The 18527-nt window shown below is 39.7% G+C and overlaps 4 protein-coding genes across 4 annotated transcripts; all 4 read left to right on the plus strand.

The window, feature by feature from the left end:
- The first annotated feature begins 736 nt into the window (after positions 1–736).
- LOC141013720 (uncharacterized) lies at positions 737–2443 on the plus strand. Its single transcript, XM_073487548.1, has 6 exons — positions 737–779; positions 951–1277; positions 1448–1804; positions 1885–2010; positions 2168–2229; positions 2321–2443. Exons 1-6 carry the CDS (start codon positions 737–739, stop codon positions 2441–2443), a joined length of 1038 nt encoding a protein of 345 aa, XP_073343649.1.
- A 2135-nt stretch (positions 2444–4578) lies between these two features.
- LOC141013553 (uncharacterized) lies at positions 4579–6451 on the plus strand. The gene is made up of 6 exons (XM_073487306.1): positions 4579–4621; positions 4793–5119; positions 5286–5642; positions 5723–5848; positions 6175–6236; positions 6329–6451. The coding sequence occupies exons 1-6, from the start codon at positions 4579–4581 to the stop codon at positions 6449–6451; spliced, it is 1038 nt and encodes a 345-aa protein (XP_073343407.1).
- Positions 6452–8561: 2110 nt separating this feature from the next.
- Positions 8562–10268, plus strand: LOC141013067 (uncharacterized). Its single transcript, XM_073486605.1, has 6 exons — positions 8562–8604; positions 8776–9102; positions 9273–9629; positions 9710–9835; positions 9993–10054; positions 10146–10268. Exons 1-6 carry the CDS (start codon positions 8562–8564, stop codon positions 10266–10268), a joined length of 1038 nt encoding a protein of 345 aa, XP_073342706.1.
- A 2153-nt stretch (positions 10269–12421) lies between these two features.
- LOC141013552 (uncharacterized) lies at positions 12422–18117 on the plus strand. Its single transcript, XM_073487305.1, has 6 exons — positions 12422–12464; positions 12636–12962; positions 13129–13485; positions 17495–17620; positions 17778–17839; positions 17931–18117. Exons 1-6 carry the CDS (start codon positions 12422–12424, stop codon positions 18051–18053), a joined length of 1038 nt encoding a protein of 345 aa, XP_073343406.1. The 3' UTR covers positions 18054–18117.
- The last annotated feature ends 410 nt before the right edge of the window (positions 18118–18527 follow it).

Raw genomic sequence — 18527 nt, forward strand, 5'->3', positions numbered from 1 at the left:
ACCGCTCTTAGTCTGACCTGTCACCTAGGACCTGTTTGCCTTGGGAGACCCTACCAGGGGCATTAAGGCCCGGACAACATAGCTCCTAGGATCATTCAGGTGCTCAAACCCCTCCACCACGGTAAGGTGTCGGTTCAAGGAGGAGGACAAAATGTTGACGGTTAATGTTTCTGCTAACACTGACACGTTCACACCATACTGACATTTCTAAAAAAACATGTCATATCACGTTTAAATTACAATTTTATAACTTGACTTTCATATGAAGAGGTGGAAGTGAAGAAAGCTACCAAGGCAGTGACCACAGTTTGAAACTGCGTTTCAACATTTGTGAGTATGAAACCAGTGACCATGGGACGTTGTCCAGCCTGTTTGTAGTAAGTGGGTTTTGTAGCAACAAACTCTTGCTAATATGTTCACTGAGAGTATGTTGGTGTGCATGTGTGTGTGTGTATTATGTATTCATGTGAGTGTGGTGGTGGTGAGGGGACAACTGTAGCTGCAGGAGGCAGCATGATGCAGTGGAAAAACCTTTATTAACATCAAATAGTGAGTGCGTGAGAAAGAGAGGTAACATGCTTCACATAAAGCAGGACACAATGTGGCAGGAAATGCACTTTGAATGTATATTCTGTGATAACCAATCAGAAGCATTAGATGGTCTGAGCGTCCTGACCACGTCACCACCTTCACTCTCTGAAATACAAACAAGCTTCCTAATAAAGTCAGTGTCAAGATGATCGTGTTCTGCGTTACACTGCTTCTCCTTCATCAAGGATGTAAGTGCTGTCGAATCATGACCATTATATTTTCTCATTTAAGTATCTGTATGTAAACTAGATGTAGAGTATGGTGGTTAGTGTGATTATCTTTTATCGTATTTATGTTTTTACATTATACTCTAATTGTCATTTACTGATTCATCTATTGTACGTTTTAATTTCATTTAGATGCACTGGTTCCAGTGACCACAGTTCAACTTGGTGAAGCTGTGACCTTCACATGTCTTCTGCCTTTTGATGAGTTGGGCAGTGAACCTCTTTACTGGTACAAGCAGAGTGTCGGAGTTAATCTAAAATTAATTGTAACACTTATGAAACATACGGACCCTGTGTACGGACCAGATTTTTCTGCCTCTAGATTGGATCTGAAAGTTGAGAAGAATATTAGTAATCTGACCATTTTGAGAACAACTGAAGAAGACGAGGGAATGTATCACTGTGCAGTCAATTTCTGGAATAAGAGTTTTTGGAGTGGAACCTATTTGTCATTAAAAGGTAATTATGTGATCTATTTTTCTTTTGCAATGTTTTGGAGTCACTTTAACCACTTTCAGCTTCATTGTGTAAATGGTCTTTAACTTAACTGACTTACTGTCACTAAATGTGTTAAGCTCTGATTAATTTGAACTTTAAACATGCATTTAACACAGTTTTGCATCACACAGGAAACACTCAGAGGACATCCACCTACGCTGTTGTTCAGCGGCCGACAGCCTCTGATCCAGTCCGTCCAGGAGACTTGAAGACTCTCCAGTGTTCAGTCCTCTCTGACTCTGAGACTAAAACTTGTCCAGGGGATCACAGTGTGTTCTGGTTCAGAGTCGGATCAGATAAATCTCATCCAAACATTCTCTACACTGATGGAAACAGACGTGATGAATGTGAAGACAGATCTGACACTCAGAAAAGTTGCGTTTATCACTTCTCTAAGAATGTCAGCTCCTCTGATGCTGGAACTTACTACTGTGCTGTGGCCACATGTGGAGAGATCCTGTTTGGAAATGGAGCTAAAGTGGAAACTGGTATGATTCTGTATTTAATACTGGTATTCATAACATTTTAATAACATCATGACTGGTAAGTTTTTCTCTTTGTTGTCTAGAACGAAGAGTGAGTCCTGAATGTATTGCTCTGGTGATAGCAATAATCTGCTTGGTCATTTCTCTGATTGGAAATATTGTTTTCATCTGTTGCCGAACTTCAGGATCAATATGTGAACAAGTTAAAGGTAAGTGTTGTTGACTGAACCTACAATTTTAGTACTACAATTGTATGACTTCAAAAGTTCTTATAATGTAGATGATTGAAATGTGTTGAATCAGTGGAGGATCCTTATGGAAAAATCTGATTTTGCACAAAATGCTCTTGTTTTTATTGAATGTCAGGAATAGAAGGCATACCTTCACAAGCAAGAAATGACAACTCCAGCCAACCAGTACGTGATATTGTAAGTACTGCTATTTTACAAACATAATTACCAGCAGCTCTGCATAAAAACATAACTATACTGTCTAAAGAGCCTTTTATCTGCTGCACAGATGGAAGGTGGAGATGATCTGAACTATGCTGCGTTGCATTTAACTGGACGGAAAGCTACAAGAGGACGTATGAAGAAAGAGTTGAAGACTGAAGAAAGTGTGTATTCTCAAGTTAGATGCTGAATGTGAAAGTGTGTCCATGAAATCCCGTGAATCGTTGGTTTACAGTACTGGCTGACTGACAGTGTTAATAAATAACGTGGCTTCCCTTCAAACTATAATGAGACTGAGGTGTTTCATGATAAACCATCCTGCAGCACATGCTCTTTATATTTCATGCTTGTATATTGATCATTGCATTATATTATGTGATTGCATTTACTTGCCCTGGCTGACTTAAGTCAAGAAATAATACTCACAAACTTTAACAGAGCTATTAAAGTCTATAACTTTTTCATTACATATCTTTCAAACAATTTGATTTCTGCTTTTATTGTATTAGTTGAAAGAATTGATTGTCTGTATTTGAGATCTGAGGATTAAAACAAATTGATCAAAAGCTGTGTGAGTGTTAAATGTTGATGTTTAGTTAAAGCCCTATGAAAATTCAACTTTGTGTTACTATTTCTCCAATGTGGCTCAGCAAGAAGACACGGTGCATGAAAACATAAACAGGGAATATAAATACATAATATTATACATTATACATAATATATATAATACCACACAACCAAAACAAACGTGAAGTAGCAACATAGAGGAACTTTCAGTTTTAACTTGTCTGTGGTTTTTCGCAAAAACATACTTAGCTCACAATTGTTATGTGCTTCATTATCGAATCCATTCCACTTTCTTTTTGGGAAAATTCCCAAATCAATGAAACTCCATACCACGTTCTAACTGCTACCTTGCACTCAGGTAGATTGACACATAGGACACACACACACACATGCACACACACACACACACACACACACACACACACACACACACACACACACACACACACACACACACACATGTTCTTGCAAGACCTGCCCTACTCTGCCTCTGGTTGGTTGGCATTGTTGGTATCGTTCTCTGTGCTCAACTTAAACTGTTAACTCACACAGTAGCTCTGGTGATGTCTGCTTTTGGTGGTTTATAAGCTGTAGTTTTACGGGTAAACACACCGACCTCTTCAGCTTCTCTCTCTGTCTTCTGCTGCTCCTGTCTGGATTATTCATCCTCTGGAGCTGCTCTTCAGAGGGTCTCTGAGGTTGTTAGGTAGAGTGGACAGGTGGGCTGCCCTGCCGCTGCTCCGCTACCCGGCCTGTCTGCTCTACCTAACGAGCCCAGAGACACTGCAGCTGTGAAAGCCAGTCGTTGTGGTGTGTTTACCAGGGCAACTACGGCTCACACTCTGCCGATCCACTGCTGTATGTTTGTTTTACAAGCAGGGGAGAGAGATTTTCGCGAATCTTGTAGTTTACTGGATAAAAGGGACGGAGACCAAGTTCTGAGGCCTGGTAGTCCACTGTACAACCAGAGAGAGGGAGGGAGCTCAGTGGGCCACAATAAATTTACTGATAAATCTCTTTTGTGACCAGCCACCATTCCCCTTCCTCCCCACCCCTTCCTATAAAACTAACGTCTCCCGACTCGGCAGACTGTGAGACAAGAGTATCAGCGAAGAAGTGATTGAGTAGTCAGATAAACTGCCTTTGGTAACAGCCCAGTCGCCAGGACAAAATGTTGACGGTTAATGTTTCTGCTAACACTGACACGTTCACACCATACTGACATTTCTAAAAACATGTCACATCACGTTTAAATTACAATTTTATAACTTGACTTTCATATGAAGAGGTGGAAGTGAAGAAAGCTACCAAGGCAGCGACCACAGTCTGAAACTGCATTTCAACATTTGTGAGTATGAAACCAGTGACCACGGGACGTTTTCCGGCCTGTTTGTAGCAAGTGGGTTTTGTAGCAACAAACTCTTGCTAATATATTCACTAAGAGTATGTTGGTGTGCATGTGTGTGTGTGTATTATGTGTTCATGTGAGTGTGGTGGTGGTGAGGGGACAACTGCAGCTGCAGGAGGAAGCATGATGCAGTGGAAAAACCTTTATTAACATCAAATAGTGAGTGCGTGAGAAAGAGAGGTAACATGCTTCACACAGAACAGGACAACATCCGTGTGGCAGGAAATGCACTTTGAATGTATATTCTGTGATATCCAATCAGAAGCATGAGATGGTCTGAGCGTCTTGACCACGTCACCACCTTCACTCTCTGAAATACAAACAAGCTTCCTAATAAAGTCAGTGTCAAGATGATCGTGTTCTGCGTTACACTGCTTCTCCTTCATCAAGGATGTAAGTGCTGTCGAATCATGACCATTATATTTTCTCATTTAAGTATCTGTATGTAAACTAGATGTAGAGTATGGTGGTTAGTGTGATTATCTTTTATCTTATTTATGTTTTTACATTATACTCTAATTGTCATTTACTGATTCATCCATTGTACGTTTTAATTTCATTTAGATGCACTGGTTCCAGTGACCACAGTTCAGCTTGGTGAACCTGTGACCTTCACATGTCTTCTGCCTTTTGAAGAGTTGGACCGAGAACCTCTTCACTGGTACAAGCAGAGTGTCGGAGATGATCTGAGATTAATTGTGAAACTTGAGAAACATTCAAACCCTGCGTTCGAACCAGAGTTTAATGCCTCTAGATTGGATCTGAAAGTTGAGAAGAATATTAGTAATCTGACCATTTTGAGAACAACTGAAGAAGACGAGGGAATGTATCACTGTGCAGTCATTTACTGGACTAAGAGTTTTTGGAGTGGAACCTATTTGTCATTAAAAGGTAATTATGTGATTTATTTTTTGCAATGTTTTGGAGTCACTTTAACCACTTTCAGCTTCATTGTGTTAATGTTCTTTAACTTAACTGACTTACTGTCACTAAATGTGTTAAGCTCTGATTAATTTGAACTTTAAACATGCATTTAACACAGTTTTGCATCACACAGGAAACACTCAGAGGACATCGACCTACGCTGTTGTTCAGCGGCCGACAGCCTCTGATCCAGTCTGTCCAGGAGACTCGAAGACTCTCCAGTGTGCAGTCCTCTCTGACTCTGAGACTAAAACATGTCCAGGGGATCACAGTGTGTTCTGGTTCAGAGTCGGATCAGATAAATCTCATGCAAACATCCTCTACGCTGATGGAAACAGACGTGATGAATGTGAAGACAGATCTGACACTCAGAAAAGCTGCGTTTATCACTTCTCTAAGAACGTCAGCTCCTCTGATGCTGGAACTTACTACTGTGCTGTGGCCACATGTGGAGAGATCCTGTTTGGAAATGGATCTAAAGTGGAAACCGGTATGATTCTGTATTTAATACTGGTATTCATAACATTTTAATAACATCATGACTGGTAAGTTTTTCTCTTTGTTGTCTAGAGCGAAGAATGAGTCCTGAATGTATTGCTCTGGTGATAGCAATAATCTGCTTGGTCATTTCTCTGATTGGAAATATTGTTTTCATCTGTCGCCGAACTTCAGGATCAATATGTGAACAAGTTAAAGGTAAGTGTTGTTGACTGAACCTACAATTTTAATACTCCAATTGTATGACTTCAAAAGTTCTTATAATGTAGAAAGATTACCATCACACAAACATTTCAGTAAATATCTGTCATTTTTCACATTATTAATTAATGTATCATCGAACATGCAGCACAATTTAATTCACCAAATTTCATTTTCTTCCTTGTACATTACACAATCTCAGTAATGAATGATTTCCAACTGTATTCACTTTTAATTTTGATTGAAATGTGTTGAATCAGTGGAGGATCCTTATGGAAAAATCAGATTTTGCACAAAATGCTCTTGTTTTTATTGAATGTCAGGAATAGAAGGCATACCTTCACAAGCAAGAAATGACAACTCCAGCCAACCAGTACGTGATATTGTAAGTACTGCTATTTTATAAACATATTTCCCAGCAGCTCTGCATAAAAACATAACTATACTGTCTAAAAGAGCCTTTTATCTGCTGCACAGATGGAAGGTGGAGATGATCTGAACTATGCTGCGTTGCATTTAACTGGACGGAAAGCTACAAGAGGACGTATGAAGAAAGAGTTGAAGACTGAAGAAAGTGTGTATTCTCAAGTTAGATGCTGAATGTGAAAGTGTGTCCATGAAATCGTGTGAATCGTTGGTTTACAGTACTGGCTGACTGACAGTGTAAATAAATAACGTGGCTTCCCTTCAAACTATAATGAGAATGAGGTGTTTCATGATAAACCATCCTGCAGCACATGCTCTTTATATTTCATGTTTGTATATTGATCATTGCATTATATTATGTGTTTGCATTTACTTTCCCTGGCTGACTTAAGTCAAGAAATAATACACACAAACTTTAACAGAGCTATTAAAGTCTATAACTTTTTCATTACATATCTTTCAAACAATTTGATTTCTGCTTTTATTGTATTAGTTGAAAGAATTGATTCTGTATTTGAGATCTGAGGATTAAAACAATTTGATCAAAAGCTGTGTGAGTGTTAAATGTTGATGTTTAGTTAAAGCCCTATGAAAATTCAACTTTGTGTTACTATTTCTCCAATGTGGCTCAGCAAGACAACACAGTGCATGAAAACATAAAGAGGGAATATAAATACATAATATTATACATTATACATAATATATATAATACCACACAACCAAAACAAACGTGAAGTAGCAACATAGAGGAACTTTCAGTTTTAACTTGTCTGTGGTTTTGCAAAAACATACTTAGCTCACAATTATTATGTGCTTCATTATCGAATCCATTCCACTTTCTTTTTGGGAAAATTCCCAAATCAATGAAACTCCATACCACGTTCTAACTGCTACCTCGCACCCAGGTAGATTGACACATAGGACACACACATACACACACACACTTACACACACACTTACACACACTCACACACACACACACATGTTCTTGCAAGACCTGCCCTACTCTGCCTCTGATTGGTTGGCATTGTTGGTTACGGTCTCTGTGCTCAACTTAAACTGTTAGCTCACACAGTAGCTCTGGTGATGTCTGCTTTTGGTGGTTTATAAGCTGTAGTTTTACGGTAAACACACCGACCTCTTCAGCTTCTCTCTCTGTCTTCTGCTGCTCCTGTCTGGATTATTCACCCTCTGGAGCTGCTCTTCAGAGGGTCTCTGAGCTTGTTAGGTAGAGTGGACAGGTGGGCTGCCCTGCCGCTGCTCCGCTACCCGGCCTGTCTGCTCTACCTAACGAGCCCAGAGACACTGCAGCTGTGAAAGCCAGTCGTTGTGGTGTGTTTACCAGGGCAACTCAACTCACACTCTGCCGATCCACTGTTGTATGTTTGTTTTACAAACTGCCCAGAAGGGAGAAAGATTTTCGTGAATCTTGTAGTTTACTGGACAAAAGGGACGGAGACCAAGTTGAGAGACCTGGTAGTCCAATGTGCAACCAGAGAGAGGGAGGGAGCTCAGTGGGCCACGATAAATTTACTGATAAATCTCTTTTGTCACCAGCCACCATTCCCCTTCCTCCCCACCCCTTCCTATAAAACTAACGTCTCCCGACTCGGCAGACTGTGAGACAAGAGTATCAGTGAAGAAGTGATTGAGTAGTCAGATAAACTGCCTTTGGTAACAGCCCAGTCACCAGGACAAAATGTTGACGGTTAATGTTTCTGCTAACACTGACACATTCACACCATACTGACATTTCTAAAAACATGTCACACCACGTTTAAATTACAATTTTATAACTTGACTTTCATATGAAGAGGTGGAAGTGAAGAAAGCTACCAAGGCAGCGACCACAGTCTGTAACTGCGTTTCAACATTTGTGAGTATGAAACCAGTGACCACGGGACGTTTTCAGGCCTGTTTGTAGCAAGTGGGTTTTGTAGCGATAAACTCTTGCTAATATGTTCACTCAGAGTATGTTGGTGTGCATGTGTGTGTGTATTATGTGTTTATGTGAGTGTGGTGGTGGTGAGGGGACAACTGCAGCTGCAGGAGGCAGCATGATGCAGTGGAAAAACCTTTATTAACATCAAATAGTGAGTGCGTGAGAAAGAGAGGTAACATGCTCCACACAGAGCAGGACAACACCCATGTGGCAGGAAATGCACTTTGAATGTATATTCTGTGATAACCAATCAGAAGCATTAGATGGTCTGAGCGTCTTGACCACGTCACCACCTTCACTCTCTGAAATACAAACAAGCTTCCTAATAAAGTCAGTGTCAAGATGATCGTGTTCTGCGTTACACTGCTTCTCCTTCATCAAGGATGTAAGTGCTGTCGAATCATGACCATTATATTTTCTCATTTAAGTATCTGTATGTAAACTAGATGTAGAGTATGGTGGTTAGTGTGATTATCTTTTATCTTATTTATGTTTTTACATTATACTCTAATTGTCATTTACTGATTCATCCATTGTACGTTTTAATTTCATTTAGATGCACTGGTTCCAGTGACCACAGTTCAACTTGGTGAAGCTGTGACCTTCACATGTCTTCTGCCTTTTGATGAGTTGGGCAGTGAACCTCTTTACTGGTACAAGCAGAGTGTCGGAGTTAATCTAAAATTAATTGTAACACTTATGAAACATACGGACCCTGCGTACGGACCAGATTTTTCTGCCTCTAGATTGGATCTGAAAGTTGAGAAGAATATTAGTAATCTGACCATTTTGAGAACAACTGAAGAAGACGAGGGAATGTATCACTGTGCAGTCAATTTCTGGAATAAGAGTTTTTGGAGTGGAACCTATTTGTCATTAAAAGGTAATTATGTGATCTATTTTTCTTTTGCAATGTTTTGGAGTCACTTTAACCACTTTCAGCTTCATTGTGTAAATGGTCTTTAACTTAACTGACTTACTGTCACTAAATGTGTTAAGCTCTGATTAATTTGAACTTTAAACATGCATTTAACACAGTTTTGCATCACACAGGAAACACTCAGAGGACATCCACCTACGCTGTTGTTCAGCGGCCGACAGCCTCTGATCCAGTCCGTCCAGGAGACTTGAAGACTCTCCAGTGTTCAGTCCTCTCTGACTCTGAGACTAAAACTTGTCCAGGGGATCACAGTGTGTTCTGGTTCAGAGTCGGATCAGATAAATCTCATCCAAACATTCTCTACACTGATGGAAACAGACGTGATGAATGTGAAGACAGATCTGACACTCAGAAAAGTTGCGTTTATCACTTCTCTAAGAATGTCAGCTCCTCTGATGCTGGAACTTACTACTGTGCTGTGGCCACATGTGGAGAGATCCTGTTTGGAAATGGAGCTAAAGTGGAAACTGGTATGATTCTGTATTTAATACTGGTATTCATAACATTTTAATAACATCATGACTGGTAAGTTTTTCTCTTTGTTGTCTAGAGCGAAGAATGAGTCCTGAATGTATTGCTCTGGTGATAGCAATAATCTGCTTGGTCATTTCTCTGATTGGAAATATTGTTTTCATCTGTTGCCGAACTTCAGGATCAATATGTGAACAAGTTAAAGGTAAGTGTTGTTGACTGAACCTACAATTTTAGTACTACAATTGTATGACTTCAAAAGTTCTTATAATGTAGATGATTGAAATGTGTTGAATCAGTGGAGGATCCTTATGGAAAAATCTGATTTTGCACAAAATGCTCTTGTTTTTATTGAATGTCAGGAATAGAAGGCATACCTTCACAACCAAGAAATGACAACTCCAGCCAACCAGTACGTGATATTGTAAGTACTGCTATTTTACAAACATAATTACCAGCAGCTCTGCATAAAAACATAACTATACTGTCTAAAGAGCCTTTTATCTGTTGCACAGATGGAAGGTGGAGATGATCTGAACTATGCTGCGTTGCATTTAACTGGACGGAAAGCTACAAGAGGACGTATGAAGAAAGAGTTGAAGACTGAAGAAAGTGTGTATTCTCAAGTTAGATGCTGAATGTGAAAGTGTGTCCATGAAATCCCGTGAATCGTTGGTTTACAGTACTGGCTGACTGACAGTGTTAATAAATAACGTGGCTTCCCTTCAAACTATAATGAGACTGAGGTGTTTCATGATAAACCATCCTGCAGCACACGCTCTTTATATTTCATGCTTGTATATTGATCATTGCATTATATTATGTGTTTGCATTTACTTGCCCTGGCTGACTTAAGTCAAGAAATAATACTCACAAACTTTAACAGAGCTATTAAAGTCTATAACTTTTTCATTACATATCTTTCAAACAATTTGATTTCTGCTTTTATTGTATTAGTTGAAAGAATTGATTGTCTGTATTTGAAATCTGAGGATTAAAACAAATTGATCAAAAGCTGTGTGAGTGTTAAATGTTGATGTTCAGTTAAAGCCCTATGAAAATTCAACTTTGTGTTACTATTTCTCCAATGTGGCTCAGCAAGAAAACACAGTGCATGAAAACATAAAGAGGGAATATAAATACATAATATTATACATTATACATAATATATATAATACCACACAACCAAAACAAACATGAAGTAGCAACATAGAGGAACTTTCAGTTTTAACTTGTCTGTGGTTTTGCAAAAACATACTTAGCTCACAATTATTATGTGCTTCATTATCGAATCCATTCCACTTTCTTTTTGGGAAAATTCCCAAATCAGTGAAACTCCATACCACGTTCTAACTGCTACCTTGCACTCAGGTAGATTGACACATAGGACACACACACACACACACACACACACACACACACACACACACACACACACACACACACACACACACACATGTTCTTGCAAGACCTGCCCTACTCTGTCTCTGATTGGTTGGCATTGTTTGTTACGTTCTCTGTGCTCAACTTAAACTGTTAACTCACACAGTAGCTCTGGTGATGTCTGCTTTTGGTGGTTTATAAGCTGTAGTTTTACGGGTAAACACACCGACCTCTTCAGCTTCTCTCTGTCTTCTGCTGCTCCTGTCTGGATTATTCATCCTCTGGAGCTGCTCTTCAGAGGGTCTCTGAGCTTGTTAGGTAGAGTGGACAGGTGGGCTGCCCTGCCGCCACTCCGCTACCCGGCCTGTCTGCTCTACCTAACGAGCCCAGAGACACTGCAGCTGTGAAAGCCAGTCGTTGTGGTGTGTTTACCAGGGCAACTACTGCTCACACTCTGCCGATCCACTGTTGTATGTTTGTTTTACAAATTGCCCACAAGGGAGAGAGAATTTCGTGGACCTTGTAGTTTACTGGACAAAAGGGACGAAGACCAAGTTGAGAGACCTGGTAGTCCACTGTACAACCAGAGAGGGAGGGAGCTCAGTGGGCCACGATAAATTTACTGGTAAATCTCTCTTGTCACCAGCCACCATTCCCCTTCCTCCCCACCCCTTCCTATAAAACTAACGTCTCCCGACTCGGCAGACTGTGAGACAAGAGTATCAGCGAAGTGATTGAGTAGTCAGATAAACTGCCTTTGGTAACAGCCCAGTCACCAGGACAAAATGTTGACGGTTAATGTTTCTGCTAACACTGACACGTTCACACCATACTGACATTTCTAAAAACATGTTACATCACGTTTAAATTACAATTTTATAACTTGACTTTTATATGAAGAGGTGGAAGTGAAGAAAGCTACCAAGGCAGCGACCACAGTTTGATCTGCGTTTCAACATTTGTGAGTACGAAACCAGTGACCACGTGACGTTTTCCGGCCTGTTTGTAGCAAGTGGGTTTCTTTGACCAGGAAGTCGCAGCATCTCCAGCTGTGTTTTGTAGCAACAAACTCTTGCTAATATGTTCACTCAGAGTATGTTGGTGTGCATGTGTGTGTGTATTATGTGTTCATGTGAGTGTGGTGGTGGTGAGGGGACAACTGCAGCTGCAGGAGGCAGCATGATGCAGTGGAAAAACCTTTATTAACATCAAATAGTGAGTGCGTGAGAGAGAGAGAGGTAACATGTTTCACACAGAGCAGGACAACACCCGTGTGGCAGGAAATGCACTTTGATGGTATATTCTGTGATAACCAATCAGAAGCATTAGATGGTCTGAGCGTCTTGACCACGTCACCACCTTCACTCTCTGAAATACAAACAAGCTTCCTAATAAAGTCAGTGTCAAGATGATCGTGTTCTGCGTTACACTGCTTCTCCTTCATCAAGGATGTAAGTGCTGTCGAATCATGACCATTATATTTTCTCATTTAAGTATCTGTATGTAAACTAGATGTAGAGTGTGGTGGTTAGTGTGATTATCTTTTATCTTATTTATGTTTTTACATTATACTCTAATTGTCATTTACTGATTCATCTATTGTACGTTTTAATTTCATTTAGATGCACAGGTTCCAGTGACCACAGTTCAGCTTGGTGAACCTGTGACCTTCACATGTCTTCTGCCGTCTGAAGAGTTTATCAGTCAACGTCTTTACTGGTACAAGCAGAGTGTCGGAGATAATCTGAGATTAATTGCAACACTTATGAAAGATACGGACCCTGTGTACGGACCAGAGTTTAATGCCTCTAGATTGGATCTGAAATTTGAGAAGAATATTAGTAATCTGACCATTTTGAGAACAACTGAAGAAGACGAGGGAATGTATCACTGTGCAGTCATTTACTGGAATAAGATTTTTTGGAGTGGAACGTATTTGTCATTAAAAGGTAATTATGTGATCTGTGTTTTGCAATGTTTTGGAGTCACTTTAACCACTTTCAGCTTCTTTGTGTAACTGTTCTTTAACTTAACTGACTTACTGTCACTAAATGTGTTAAGCTCTGATGAATTTGAACTTTAAACATGCATTTAACACAGTTTTGCATCACACAGGAAACACTCAGAGGACATCGACCTACGCTGTTGTTCATCGGCCGACAGCCTCTGATCCAGTCCGTCCAGGAGACTTGAAGACTCTCCAGTGTTCAGTCCTCTCTGACTCTGAGACTAAAACATGTCCAGGAGATCACAGTGTGTTCTGGTTCAGAGTCGGATCAGATGAATCTCATCCAAACATCCTCTACACTGATGGAAACAGACGTGATGAATGTGAAGACAGATCTGACACTCAGAAAAGCTGCGTTTATCACTTCTCTAAGACCGTCAACTCCTCTGATGCTGGAACTTACTACTGTGCTGTGGCCACATGTGGAGAGATCCTGTTTGGAAATGCAGCTAAAGTGGAAATCGGTATGATTCTGTATTTAAAATTCTACAATAAGTCAAATAAAATCTATGAAAATCAACTATTGAGTGTCTTATTTTGTATTTTAAATAATTATTGGTAACAAGGAGGTAACATGATCAAATTTTAACCATTTGTAATTTTCTATGTTTTTTCCTTTTGATAATGTTTCAGGATCCAGGATGTGGTCACCGACAGCTGATGCGCTAACTTATCTGCTGTGTGCTGCCTTGGCTATAAGTCTGGTTGTTATAGCCTTCCTCATTTGCGCCATGAAGAAACAAGAGTCTGGTTGTTACAACGGTAATAGAAGTTACTCATAGTTCTCTATACAATGCTATAACATTAAAGCTACTCCTTCCTTATTTATTGTTAAATATATACTTTCTGTTTCTAAATCCAGCTGCTGTTGCCGGGCAGAAAATCCGTGGTGGTCAAAAAAGTCAACAGGTGAGGAATTTAAATGATGGATTAACCTTATTGAAACAGTTGAGGTTGTTTGTGTTTTTTAACGTTGTCTTCTGGTGTATTTTCACAGAGAGATGTGGACATGAGGCTTTATTCTGCGGTTGTTTTCACCATGATGAAAACTGACAGAGGTGCGATGAAGCATGCAGGAGCAGCAGAGAGAGAGAGGATCTACACTGCTGTCAAGGCTTTTGGGTTGGATTAGTGACTTAAAATGATGTGTTTGGTTGATGTCAGTCCATTTAGAGCTCAATGGGTTTATATACAGTAGCTAGTAGTGGCTATTAGGTCAAGCTTATATACATATTATACACATATAACTGTAGAAACAAGTTAGATTGAAATAGATGGAAATACACTGAATGTGGGGTTGAACTTTTCTGATCATTGTATTTACCTGCTTATTCTGTGCAGGGTCTCCAGAGGCTCCAATGTATCAGTGTAGGCACCGACATGTTAGATGGCTCAGATATCAGAGGAACAGATCTGATCAGAAATTAGAGAAGAGCACTGATTTCTGATCAGTACGACTGTAATATGTAACAAACTGTTTCAATAAATAAAACACACTGTGCTTCGTAGTGCTAAACTACTGACTCCATCTGTTATTGTGTCAAACAACTTTTGGTTATTCTGCAGATTTCCTATCTCTTGACATAATCACTGAAATCCAGCCAGTATTTAAGTTTTACAAAAACTATCAAGTTCCTGACCTTCACAGTTTCACATGGATATCGCAGCAGAGTGTGTTTGCACTTCATGTTGTATTTGTAGTGAGTTCAGATGAAGTTATTTCCTGATAGAAGACAATATAAACATCCATTTTATGCCAACAAAACACAAATCAGATGTCCACAGACATGTTGACGACATGTCCCCTTACAGAAACACTGGTAAATGCTGTTAATTACCAAGACAACTGAAAAGCTGGAGCTCTCTCACAAAAACACTGATCAATATTTACACAGTCTGACTGATACACAACTACCTCTAGTCAATATGTTGTCAGTGGGGATAAAATGTTGTGTGTGAACACTCCCTAATTAAACTGAAGTCCTTTGAACACAGAGAGGCTGCCTGTTAAAACAAACCACAGAGAATTGAACTTCATTTAATTTCCTACATACATACAAGTACGTTTCTACGAAAACCGCAGATAACTTAAACATTGGCTCAAGTGCATCTGAAGTTGAAAGAGTAGCATGGCTCCTTTCAGAACGGGGCAGTGCATGGCATGTGTGTGGCTGAATGAGAGGGAGACAGAGCAATGGTCGGTGGCTGCTCAGAGCAGACAGGTGTCGGCTATTGGAGCAGAGGGAAAGTTCAGCGGTGAGGTCGTCTGGTGGCAGTAAATGTACAGTATGTTTGCCCATAAATAAACTCTGCAGCTCCTCAATACACAAGAAGGCCTCATGTTTGAGTGACAGATGTCCTTCCTATTATCAATGTTATAGCTATCAATGCTAAGGATGTTGATTTTGCTAGAATGGCAGTCTGGTCGCTCAAGTTCTACCGTCACCAATTTACCCTGTTTCCAAAATGTTTGAAAGCATGGGTAAACGTTTTCATAAATCTACAATCTAAGTGCTGTATCGTTGGCAACTGGACTTGTTTCATTTTGTTGAAGACGTTTCACCTCTCATCCAAGAGGCTTCTTCAGTTATAACTAACTGGAGGGGAGTTGCAGGCTCTTAAGCTTTTACGGACAGACAGTCGTTGTGGTGTGTTTACCAGGGCAACTATGGTCACACTCTGCCGATCCACTGTTGGCTGTTTGTTTTATAAACAGGGGAGAGAGATTTTCGTGAATCTTGTAGTTTACTGGACAAAAGGGACGGAGACCAAGTTGAGAGACCTGGTAGTCCAATGTACAACCAGAGAGAGGGAGGGAGCTCAGTGGGCCACGATAAATTCACTGGTAAATCTCTCTTGTCACCAGCCACCATTCCCCTTCCTTCCCACCCCTTCCTATAAAACTAACGTCTCCCGACTCGGCAGACTGTGAGACAAGAGTATCAGTGAAGTGATTGAGTAGTCAGATAAACTGGCTTTGGTAACAGCCCAGTCACCAGGACAATATGTTGACCGTTAATGTTTCTGCTAACACTGACACGTTCACACCATACTGACATTTCTAATAAACATGTCACATCACGTTTAAATTACAATTTTATAACTTGACTTTTATATGAAGAGGTGGAAGTGAAGAAAGCTACCAAGGCAGCGACCACAGTTTGATCTGCGTTTCAACATTTGTGAGTACGAAACCAGTGACCACGGGACGTTTTCCGGCCTGTTTGTAGCAAGTGGGTTTCTTTGACTAGGAAGTCGCAGCATCTCCAGCTGTGTTTTGTAGCAACAAACTCTTGCTAATATGTTCACTCAGAGTATGTTGGTGTGCATGTGTGTGTGTATTATGTGTTTATGTGATTGTGGTGGTGGTGAGGGGACAACTGCAGCTGCAGGAGGCAGCATGATGCAGTGGAAAAACCTTTATTAACATCAAATAGTGAGTGCGTGAGAGAGAGAGAGGTAACATGCTTCACACAGAGCAGGACAACACCCATGTGGCAGGAAATGCACTTTGAATGAATATTCTGTGATATCCAATCAGAGGCATGAGATGGTCTGAGCGTCCTGACCACGTCACCACCTTCACTCTCTGAAAAACAAACAAGCTTCTTCCGAAAAAAGTCAGTGTCAAGATGATCGTGTTCTGCGTTACACTGCTTCTCCTTCATCAAGGATGTAAGTGCTGTCGAATCATGACCATTATATTTTCTCATTTAAGTATCTGTATGTAAACTAGATGTAGAGTATGGTGGTTAGTGTGATTATCTTTCATCTTATTTATGTTTTTACATTATACTCTAATTGTCATTTACTGATTCATCTATTGTACGTTTTAATTTCATTTAGATGCACTGGTTCCAGTAACCACAGTTCAACTTGGTGAACCTGTGACCTTCACATGTGTTCTGCCTTTTGAAGAGTTGGACCGTGAACCTCTTTTCTGGTACAAGCAGAGTGTCGGAGATGATCTGAAATTAATTGTAACACTTATGAAACATTCAAACCCTGTGTACGGACCAGAGTTTTCTGCCTCTAGATTGGATCTGAAAGTTGAGAAGAATATTAGTAATCTGACCATTTTGAGAACAACTGAAGAAGACGAGGGAATGTATCACTGTGCAGTCATTTACTGGAAAAAGATTTTTTGGAGTGGAACCTATTTGTCATTAAAAGGTAATTATGTGATCTGTTTTTTGCAATGTTTTGGAGTCACTTTAACCACTTTCAGCTTCATTGTGTAAATGTTCTTTAACTTAACTGACTTACTGACGTGAAATGTGTTAAGCTCTGATTAATTTGAACTTTAAACATGCATTTAACACAGTTTTGCATCACACAGGAAACACTCAGAGGACATCGAACTGCACTGTTGTTCAGCAGCCGACAGCCTCTGGTATGATTCTGTATTTAATACTGGTATTCATAACATTTTAATAACATCATGACTGGTAAGTTTTTCTCTTTGTTGTCTAGAGCGAAGAATGAGTCCTGAATGTATTGCTCTGGTGATAGCAATAATCTGCTTGGTCATTTCTCTGATTGGAAATATTGTTTTCATCTGTCGCCGAACTTCAAGATCAATATGTGAACAAGTTAAAGGTAAGTGTTGTTGACTGAACCTACAATTTTAGTACTGCAATTGTATGACTTCAAAAGTTCTTATAATGTAGATGATTGAAATGTGTTGAATCAGTGGAGGATTCTTATGGAAAAATCTGATTTTGCACAAAATGCTCTTGTTTTTATTGAATGGCAGGAATAGAAGGCATACCTTCACAAGCAAGAAATGACAACTCGAGCCAACCAGTACGTGATATTGTAAGTACTGCTATTTTATAAACACAATTCCCAGCAGCTCTGCATAAAAACATAACTATACTATCTAAAGAGCCTTTTATGTGCTGCACAGATGGAAGGTGGAGATGATCTGAACTATGCTGCGTTGCGTTTAACTGGACGGAAAGCTACAAGAGGACGTATGAAGAAAGAGTTAAAGACTGAAGAAAGTGTGTATTCTCAAGTTAGATGCTGAATGTCAAAGTGTGTCAATGAAAACCTGTGAGTTGGTTTACAGTACTGGCTGACTGACAGGACAAGAAAATAATGCTGTGGCTTCCCAACAGACTTTAATGAGAATGAGGCATTTACATTGATTGTTACATCATAGTGTGTTTGGATTTTGTTGCCCTAGCTGACTTAATACACAGAATACTTTAATAGCATTAAAGTCTACAACTTTTTTATTCTATATTTTTACAACAATTATATTTCAGATTTTAATCATGTAAGTTTAAAAATGTATTGACTGTATTTGAAATATGAGGATTTGAGGATGAAAATAAATGGATCAAATGCTTTGTGAAGTTTAAATTTCCTTACCGTGGTCTGGGTGTCAAGCAATTCCTGATGTATGGACACCAATGAAACTACTAAGTTGTTATATAATATATATTATAATACGCTATACTAAGTATTTTACTGGTGCTCAACTCTACACAGTAGTATA

The sequence above is a fragment of the Pagrus major genome, chromosome 18, assembly GCF_040436345.1.
Source record: "Pagrus major chromosome 18, Pma_NU_1.0".
NCBI classification, from domain to species: domain Eukaryota; kingdom Metazoa; phylum Chordata; class Actinopteri; order Spariformes; family Sparidae; genus Pagrus; species Pagrus major.

Excerpts from the sequence above, each read along its gene's own strand:
- LOC141013552 (XM_073487305.1), top strand. The coding sequence starts at position 12,422 with ATGATCGTGTTCTGCGTTACACTGCTTCTCCTTCATCAAGGAT. Across the intron at positions 13,486-17,494 it reads TGCAGCTAAAGTGGAAATCG|AGCGAAGAATGAGTCCTGAA; the intron begins GTATGATTCTGT and ends TTTGTTGTCTAG. Across the intron at positions 17,840-17,930 it reads GCCAACCAGTACGTGATATT|ATGGAAGGTGGAGATGATCT; the intron begins GTAAGTACTGCT and ends TGTGCTGCACAG.
- LOC141013067 (XM_073486605.1), top strand. The coding sequence starts at position 8,562 with ATGATCGTGTTCTGCGTTACACTGCTTCTCCTTCATCAAGGAT. Across the intron at positions 8,605-8,775 it reads GCTTCTCCTTCATCAAGGAT|ATGCACTGGTTCCAGTGACC; the intron begins GTAAGTGCTGTC and ends AATTTCATTTAG. Across the intron at positions 9,103-9,272 it reads AACCTATTTGTCATTAAAAG|GAAACACTCAGAGGACATCC; the intron begins GTAATTATGTGA and ends TGCATCACACAG.
- LOC141013553 (XM_073487306.1), top strand. The coding sequence starts at position 4,579 with ATGATCGTGTTCTGCGTTACACTGCTTCTCCTTCATCAAGGAT. Across the intron at positions 5,643-5,722 it reads TGGATCTAAAGTGGAAACCG|AGCGAAGAATGAGTCCTGAA; the intron begins GTATGATTCTGT and ends TTTGTTGTCTAG. Across the intron at positions 6,237-6,328 it reads GCCAACCAGTACGTGATATT|ATGGAAGGTGGAGATGATCT; the intron begins GTAAGTACTGCT and ends TCTGCTGCACAG.
- LOC141013720 (XM_073487548.1), top strand. The coding sequence starts at position 737 with ATGATCGTGTTCTGCGTTACACTGCTTCTCCTTCATCAAGGAT. Across the intron at positions 780-950 it reads GCTTCTCCTTCATCAAGGAT|ATGCACTGGTTCCAGTGACC; the intron begins GTAAGTGCTGTC and ends AATTTCATTTAG. Across the intron at positions 1,805-1,884 it reads TGGAGCTAAAGTGGAAACTG|AACGAAGAGTGAGTCCTGAA; the intron begins GTATGATTCTGT and ends TTTGTTGTCTAG.